Below are 8443 nucleotides of genomic sequence, written 5' to 3' on the forward strand. Positions count from 1 at the left end.
AATTCTTACGTGTCAGTGTCAACTCTTTGCCTAATGCTTGCTTATTTTAATGATATTTATGGAGTCAAACATTTGAATAGGCCAATTACTTCGTCTTATTACGAGTTGCATGTGGAGTATATACCCCGACATGTTAAATATTACTACCCACTACAGTCCTATCTTTCAGGGTAGTTTGCCTGGTGATTTTGGAGGGGTCAGACTGATTCTAGCATGAGTTACATACAGGTACTATGCTAGCCGTGAGATATTAGCACACAAGACCATTTGAAAAAACAAAGATGTTTATTGAATGGGTAATGGAGCGGATTGCTTTCCTCCATTTCAGACAGTGAGGACAACAGTCCATCTGAGCCAGTTCAAACTCTCCCACAAGCTAAATCTTTTGACTCATCTGAGTAAGGAAGTGTCACTTTGACCGCAATGACAGGGCGAGCCGCCAACTAAGAGGTAAGACACAAAACTACACAGCCCAGGTAACAAAACAGCATGATGAGAAACAAAGACAGTGGTCAGAGGTCCCACCCCCCTGCCCCAATCTCAAATAGACGTTCCTCTCCCCATGGCTCAATTAGCGCACTCTGGCTATTTACAGTTTATCTGGCCTCATCTCGGCCTGGGCGAAGGAGGGAGAAGAGTAATGAAATGGGATGTCAGTCGTTGTCACTGTCATGATAGGCTGGGGGGGGGGTCCATTGGCTGTAAAGGGGATGTGTTGGTGTTGGTGGGGTATTATTCCTGTGTATCAGTCGTATTCATGAGGGTGTGATGGGGAGGGGGACAAGGCTTGGTTGTTTGTTATTTGTCAGAGGGGTGGATGACCCCCCTCCATCTCCAGCATTCTGTTCTGTGGGCCGCTCAACCGAGGCCAGGGTGGCTGTGACCTCATCCACTCTCCTCTTCTCCACAGTCCCATAAAACACCAGGGCTTGACGTTACGGCTTCTTCACCTTCTTGATGGACGAGGAGCTAGATGCGGATTCTCTGCGTTTACGCTGGAAAGACACACACCAAATGCTGTCAGCCGTTGGTCCAGAACATGTATAAACCTGCATAATTTCACACTAAACTATGAGAATACTAAGAACTGTGCACATTGGAACATTTTCTAAATGTATTCTCTTTGACAAGTTGTATTCAGCTACCTCCGGTTAAAACAACAGGGTCGTATTCATTAGGATACACTATCAAAACGTATTGCAACAGACAACGAAAATAGGCATTTCTTACTGGACAACTTTAGCAGGGCCGCAAACTGGTGAGGGCTCAAAAAGATGACACAAACATGCAAAACACCTCTGCTATGGAGGAATGCAGGTTGGAACTAATTAAACAACAAAGAATATGATCTACATGATCAGTCTCGGTGTGTAAAATAAAAAGTGGTTAATATGAACCCAACTCACAGCTAAAAAATGTAATGAAAGCAATCCAATGTTATTTGTTGCCTAGACTTTACTGAAAACCAGTCTTGAGAAAGAAACAATACAGTAATATTGCAGTTAGCCATGAAGGCCTTTATAATAATAGAACACTTGTGACCACACACATCTAAATATTGCACTTGGGAAAAAACCATCTTAAAGTAGCAAAAGTATGAAACAAACAGGCGTTCCATTTTAGCTGTATTATAGTGGCCACTATAGATATCGATCAAGAGCACAAAGCTACATGTGTGCAAGAATAACGTTCACCGAGTAAAATAAAGTAGAATCCAACCAGTAGTGATCCAACCACCTCTCCCCTCCCAAACTTTTGTTATCGGATATACACGAATCACACTGGTCACCTATTTTGGATTCAAAATGGCAAATTTCGCAAAAAAAGGTGACCAGTTTGCATCCCTGGTTCAGGTAGTCCCTCATGTGTCGGTCTGTTTAATTCCATTTCAAATCATATCAAATTTTATTTGTCACATATACACCTGCCGAATACAACCTTACCGTGAAATGCTTACTTTGGTGCCTAATGGTTTTTGTGAGCGGGGTGGGCTGAGAGACTTACTGAGTTGGGGGTGAGCGGAGCTCCCACCACATCGATGATCTGCTCCTTGGCCTCGCCTTTGATGTCGTCTGGGCCAGGCCAGGCGGGGACCTCGGGGCCTCCAGGGGCCTCTAGTCCTCCTCCTCCTGGGGGCCCGACGGGGACCCCCCCTCCTCCTCCAGCCTTCAGCAGGGCCTCGTAGCGGTGGCGTAGCATCTGTTGTTCGTACTCACAGTTACCGTGGGCCTGCTTCAGCTCATAGACCAGTACCAGGTCACTGCGCAGCTCGTTGAACATCTGGACTATCTCCTCTGTGGGCATGGGGTTCAGGTCTACACAGAGAGAGCAGCGTAGGGAAAGATGAAACACACAGATAGGAAATATCCCACTAACCATTGTACGAGAACCACAATGCATTGGCAGTAACCAAACGGTTTGCCTTGTTTTACTTGACATACATGGACAAATCAACTCAAAGGATATTTAAGTCCAACTATCTAGTCAGAGTGCCTTGGTCTGTGTTTGCTCTATTTTTACATTTTTATTTCACCTTTATTTAACCAGGTAGGCCAGTTGCGAACAAGTTCTCATTTACAAATTGTGACCTGGCCAAGATAAAGCAAAGCAGTGCGACAAACACCAAAACAGAGAGTTACACATGGGATAAACAAACATGCAGTCAATAACACAATAGAAAAGTCTATATACAGTGTGTGCAAATGAGAAGATGAGGTAAGGCAATACATTTTCCATAGTGGCAAAATAATTACAATTTATGAATTAAACAATGGAGTGATAGATGTGCAGAAGATGAATGTGCAAGTAGAGATACTGGGGTGCAAAGGAGCAAAAAAAATGAATAACAGTATGGGGCTGAGGTAGTTGGATGGGCTATTTACAGATGGGCTATTTACAGATGGGCTATTTACAGATGGGCTATTTACAGATGGGCTATTTACAGATGGGCTATTTACAGATGGGCTATGTACAGATGGGCTATGTACAGGTGCAGTGATCTGCTCTGACAGCTGGTGGGGAGGGAGATATTTATATTGGAATGGTAGATGTTATTACCAGACCCGGGTTTAAATGTTACACGGAACAAAAATATAAATGCAACATGTAAAGTTTTGATCCCATGTTTCATAAAATAAAAGACTGTAGAAATGTTCTATATGCACAAATTTGTTTACATCCCTGTTAGTGAGCATTTTTCTTTGGCAAGATAATCCATCAACCTTACAGGTGTGGCATATCAAGAAGCTGATTAAACAGCATGATCATTATCATGCACCTTGCGCTGGGAACTATAAAAGGCCACTAGTTGAGGGAGTGTGCAATTGGCATGCTGACTTTAGGAATGTCCACCAGAGCTGTGCCAGATCATTTAAATGTTGCATTTCTCTACCATAAGCCGCCTCCAACGTCAAGCTTTGTGGTTAGAGCTTTGGGCCTGTAATCGAAAGGTTGCTGAATCAAATCCCAGAGTTGACAAGGTAAAAATCTGTCATTCTGCCCCTGAACAAGGCAGTTAACACACTGTTCCCCAGTAGGTCGTCATTGTAAATAAGAATTTGTTCTTAAAACTGACTTGCCTAGATAAATAAAAAAGTTACATTTAAAAAAATGATATTTTTTAAATACTCTAATACACAGAAAATAAGTATTTCAATAACAAATACACATATTTGAACCCAGGTCTGGTTGTTTGAGTGAGTCAGACAGTGCCTTGGTTTGCTGTTTAACATTTATGCTGAGGAGATTATGGTAGGTATTATGCCTAACTGAACTCACCCACTTCCCTCTCTGTCAGGATCTGGTCAATGGCCTTGATCTTCTTCTGGCCTACCGAGCTCGGCAGCTTCATCTGTAAGACACACAGAAAATAATATGTTGGGGTGTATGGGGATAAACATCTTCACCTCTGGCGGTTAATTCGTCTGAAATGCACTTCAGCGTGGCTGATCAAAATGCTTTTATCTGCACCAGTTTATTTGAGAGATTATCTGTGGAGCACTACACTCCACTCCTTTACCCACAATGCATATTACATAGAGAGCAGCATCTCTCCATTAGTCATGGAGATGAATAAGCCCCCTCTGCTACATCCTACAGATATTAGCGTGCCGCTAATGGCATAAATCATGGTTTTGCTGATGAGAGCAAGGGAAACGTCCCAAATGGACCCCTATTCACTAGGGCTGGGAATTGCCACGGACTTCACAATACGATATTATCACGGTACTTAGGTGCCGATACGATATGTATTGTGAGTCGAGTTTCCAAACATATTGCTCTCTACATGTCTGCTGCAGAGAGACAAGAGAGAGCATGAGAAAATGTGTTTATCAGTCATGGAAATAAAAGTGCTGAAAACATGTTGGCTCACTATTTAAAAAGATGAGAACAAACTATAGGATGAAGTTTTGGTGCAGGTACAGCTGACTCATGCTAGCTAACACTACCTATCAAAAAATCTAAAACGTATTTATATTATCCAAAAATAATATTGCGATATTACTTTTTAGTAGTGCACTACACAGGGAATAGGGTGCCATTTGGGACATTGAGCCAGGTCTAACATGCTCCATCCACTATGAGCATACATCACATGCTGCAGTATGATACCATACTAGACAAGTAAATTATCCTTTTAAAATAGAGCATTAGTGGAGTTTCCAAAAAACTCAAATGGTGTTTCAAATGAATTCTTTACGGTGTTTCAAATGAGAGTTCTTTACGGTGTTTTAATGGGAGTTCTTTATGGTGTTTTAATGAGAGTTCTTTACAGTGTTTTAATGGGAGTTCTTTACGGTGTTTTAATGGGAGTTCTTTACGGTGTTTTAATGAGAGTTCTTTACGGTGTTTCAAATGAGAGTTCTTTACGGTGTTTTAATGAGAGTTCTTTACGGTGTTCCAAATGAGAGTTCTTTATGGTGTTTTAATGAGAGTTCTTTATGGTGTTTTAATGAGAGTTCTTTATGGTGTTTTAATGAGAGTTCTTTATGGTGTTTATGGAGTTTCAATAAATGCTTTATATTGGTCTTTGAGAGGGAAGCTAAGGTCCTATGGTGATATTTGGAGGGGGAACCATCTAAGCAAATCAATATACTATTCCTATACAGATCATGTGTGACTGATCATTTTAGTGCATGGCCATGCTTACCCTCTGGCTGCGCAGCGTGACTCCAGCTGATTTGAAGTCAGGGAATTTGATGCCTGCCGTCTCAGGAACAGTCTGTTGTGGACAGATAGGGAGACAGTAGAGAGGTGAGCACAGAGACAAGACAAACTAGCAGGGTGACATCAGGTTCCTTATTAAGCGATTGGGCAAATGGGAGTGTTTGTATACCGGTTTCTCCATCTCTCGTTTCAGCGGGAGCTTCTTCTTGGTAGCCTTGCGCTCGGCACGTCTCATCTCTGTGTTGGTGTCTGCTGCTGTGATGAGCTTCTGCAGGTCCTGGGCCTTCTTCTCACGATCCTTCTTCCTGCTCTCCATCTTCCTTAGCTCCTGCATCAGATACTCCTCTTCTGCCACCTTCAGGGCAAAACGGGGAAGTGCAACATGAGCGGAGGATTAAGACAACTATTATCTTGGACTACCATTTCAACCTTCAACACTAACAGTGGAATTGTCTTTGGGGAAGTGCTGCTAACCTGATCAGGCGTGCGGTTGAATAATCTCTCCAGCTGCTCTTTCCTGCGCCTCTCGTGACCCGCGTCAAATACGTACATCTTGGGCTCTGTCCCTGTTGCAGCGCGGACCTTGGTCAGCTTACCGCAAATGTTGTAGTAACGTTCCTTCAGGTCCTCCGTTGACCGTTTCTGAAAGTAAAAATACAGAAATGTTACCGGCAGGTACAATTTTCATGGAAAGACATATTTCACGATGCAACACATTCAAATATTTGCCTTAAAAAAAATATATATATTCTAAATGTTTTGAAATACTTGAATCCTTTTCTGTATTGTGATTTGTGGATTCAAATTCTGTATTTAAAATCTGTGTGTGTGTAATGTCAGTCATAGATAGCCTCCTCACTCTGTATTGCTGATGGTCGTAACGGTCGTGGACGACGATGAAGCGCAGGTCAAAGCGCTTGCACAGGTCAAACAGGTGGTCCGTCTCCGCCTTGGTCCAGCCGTCATCATGGAGATACATCTGGTACTCCTGCTCCGAGTACACTGGCACCTGCACTGCCTAGGGAGGAGGAGACGGAGAGAGATTTTTGCATTTGCTTTGGCAATAAAGCCCCTTTGAATTGAAAGAGAGGGAGACGGGTGGTCACAGGGAGGGAGAGAGATGGAGAGAGGGAAGGGGTATGGAGTGAGGGAGGTAGAGAGATGGAGAGAGAGATGGAGAGAGATGGAGAGCAAGGGAGATGGAGGATAGAGTGAGGGAGATGGAGGGGGAGAGATGTGTGAGACCGACAGTGATGAAGTGAACAATAAAGAGATAAAAACAATGAGAGACAGCGGAGAGAAACCCCTCTCCTTACCTTGTTGAAGCGGGCGAAGGGGTAGTCCTTGCCTTCCTCTGCCATGCGTCTCCAGTGGTGGAAGACGGCTCCGTCTCGGCGGGCTGGGTTGGTGAAGGGCATCCATTTCCAGGGTCGCACCCGCTTACAGCCCAACTTGGCCTTCACTGTCCGGTAGCCCTGAGTAGTGTCACTGGGCAGCAGGGGGGGAGCATCTCTGCTGAGAGACAGGTGGTGGTCAGAATACTAATTTAGTGACACACCCTATTAAACGCAACAATACAGAAATTAAATCACAAGTAAATACCATTTTATGAGAGATCAGTGTTCACGTAAATCTAATTTTATTGGTCACATACACATATTTAGTAGATGTTATTGCGGATGTAACGAAATGCTTGTATTCCTAGCTCCAACAGCGCAGAAGTATCTAACAACTCAAAAGTAAAAGAATGGAGTATGTTCAGCCCAAGAGGCAAGGCAGCCAGACAGAGGGAATTTGGGTCAAACAGGGTTCCTACTTCTTGTCTGAGTAGAGCAAGGCGTACACCTCTCTGTGCATCCCCTCTGGTCTCTTGAAGGTCAACGTTTCAGTTGTTTTCTTGGCCTTTTTCTGTAATGGGGGGGAATTAAGGTTGAGTGCAGATCGTCAACTGTGCAATTTAGATGTAAACGATAGACTGTCAGTTGATAGGCTTGTGCTAATGAAACTCAACAATGGACAGTTGGGACACAGTAAGTTGTTCCACACAAGCCACTCTCACACACCATCAAAAGACAGGTCCTCGGCAGGTTGCGATCAGAGGACATCATTCTTACCTTCTCGGAGTTGATGAAATCCTTCTTACTGATCGGCCCATCATTGTCCCCTCCGGCCAACTCCAGAATATCTCTCACATCGGCACCAGCTGCCATGATGACGTGTGCTGTAAAGAATAGTTACTCTGTATTTGTATTCTGTCATTGTGTGTCAAATGTATATGTCCTCACCTGATAGCTCACCTAATTCTCAAGTTACTTACCAAACGTTATTGGCTAGACATGGCAAGCGGAGCTAGCAAGCAATGTAGTTAGCTAATCTCTTTGCAGAGGCTACTACTCGGTCTTTGCAGGAAACCAACGTTAGCAGTCTATAATTTATGGATTAATAATTAAGTTAACATATGTATTAAGTGTATTCAAAGAGGATACCTGAATTTTGTGTCGATAATTTAGCTAGTTAATTAATGCGTCGCTCACGTTGACTAGTTAACGTTAGCTTTCAAGCAAATATGTTCAGCTAGCCGGCTTTGGCAAACGTTGCCGCGCTAAAGCCCATCCGGGACATAGCTAGTTATGAAATAGTTCATTTTCAACGTAACGTTTTACCGTGTACCTTTTTGGTGAATCCACGCGTCTGTTTTTGTCCTTTTAAAGCAAATATTCTGTGAAAGTATAACAATTGGCTAGCTAGCTAACGGCTAACAACAAGCTATAATCAACAAGCCTGCGTTCAGCGGAAACCGGAAGTAATTCTTCTTCGCCAGTAAAGCCCCTTCTGTAATAAGTTTGTCGCCACTTACTGATGCGGAGGGGGTGAACTTGGAACTCAATTATTTACCCACATAAAAATGTTTTTAAAAACGTATTTATTTATTTCACCTTTGTTTAACCAGGTAAGCCAGTTGAGAACAAGTTCTTATTTACAACTGCGACCTAGCCAAGATAAAGCAAAGCAGTGCAACACAAACAACAACACAGAGTTACACATGGAATAAACGAACGTACAGTCAATAACACAATATAAAAGTATATATACAGTGTGTGCAAATGAAGTAAGATTAGGGAGGTAGGGTAATAAATAGGCCGTAATGGCAAAATAATTACAATTTACCAAATAAACACTGGAGTGATAGATGTGCAGATAAATCATTGATAAATGATATGACACAACTTGTGCCATATGTTGTCATATATAAGACATGAATACATGTACAGAAGAA

General features: G+C 42.8%; 1 protein-coding gene across 2 annotated transcripts; it reads right to left on the reverse strand.

The window, feature by feature from the left end:
- Nucleotides 1-266: 266 nt before the first annotated feature.
- Nucleotides 267-7986, reverse strand: LOC112246679 (DNA methyltransferase 1-associated protein 1-like). 2 transcript variants are annotated; one of them, XM_024415164.2, is made up of 11 exons: nucleotides 7837-7986; nucleotides 7281-7387; nucleotides 6983-7074; nucleotides 6483-6678; nucleotides 6026-6184; nucleotides 5641-5808; nucleotides 5336-5521; nucleotides 5150-5221; nucleotides 3778-3850; nucleotides 2005-2315; nucleotides 267-995 (listed from the first exon to the last, which is right to left on the reverse strand). In XM_024415164.2, the coding sequence occupies exons 2-11, from the start codon at nucleotides 7374-7376 to the stop codon at nucleotides 936-938; spliced, it is 1413 nt and encodes a 470-aa protein (XP_024270932.1). In that variant the 5' UTR covers nucleotides 7377-7387; nucleotides 7837-7986; the 3' UTR covers nucleotides 267-935. The 2 variants fall into 2 exon arrangements, with proteins under 2 accessions (XP_024270932.1, XP_024270931.1); XM_024415163.2 differs by having other exon boundaries at nucleotides 6483-6681.
- Between the last annotated feature and the right edge of the window lie 457 nt (nucleotides 7987-8443).

The sequence above is a fragment of the Oncorhynchus tshawytscha genome, linkage group LG06, assembly GCF_018296145.1.
Source record: "Oncorhynchus tshawytscha isolate Ot180627B linkage group LG06, Otsh_v2.0, whole genome shotgun sequence".
Taxonomy (NCBI): domain Eukaryota; kingdom Metazoa; phylum Chordata; class Actinopteri; order Salmoniformes; family Salmonidae; genus Oncorhynchus; species Oncorhynchus tshawytscha.

Coding starts and splice junctions, on each gene's coding strand:
- LOC112246679 (XM_024415163.2), bottom strand. CDS start 7,376: ATGGCAGCTGGTGCCGATGTGAGAGATATTCTGGAGTTGGCCGGAGGG. Junction 6,682..6,982: donor TTGCTCTACTCAGACAAGAA/GTAGGAACCCTG, acceptor CCTGTCTCTCAG/CAGAGATGCTCCCCCCCTGC. Junction 996..2,004: donor CTCCGCTCACCCCCAACTCA/GTAAGTCTCTCA, acceptor GTGTCTTTCCAG/CGTAAACGCAGAGAATCCGC.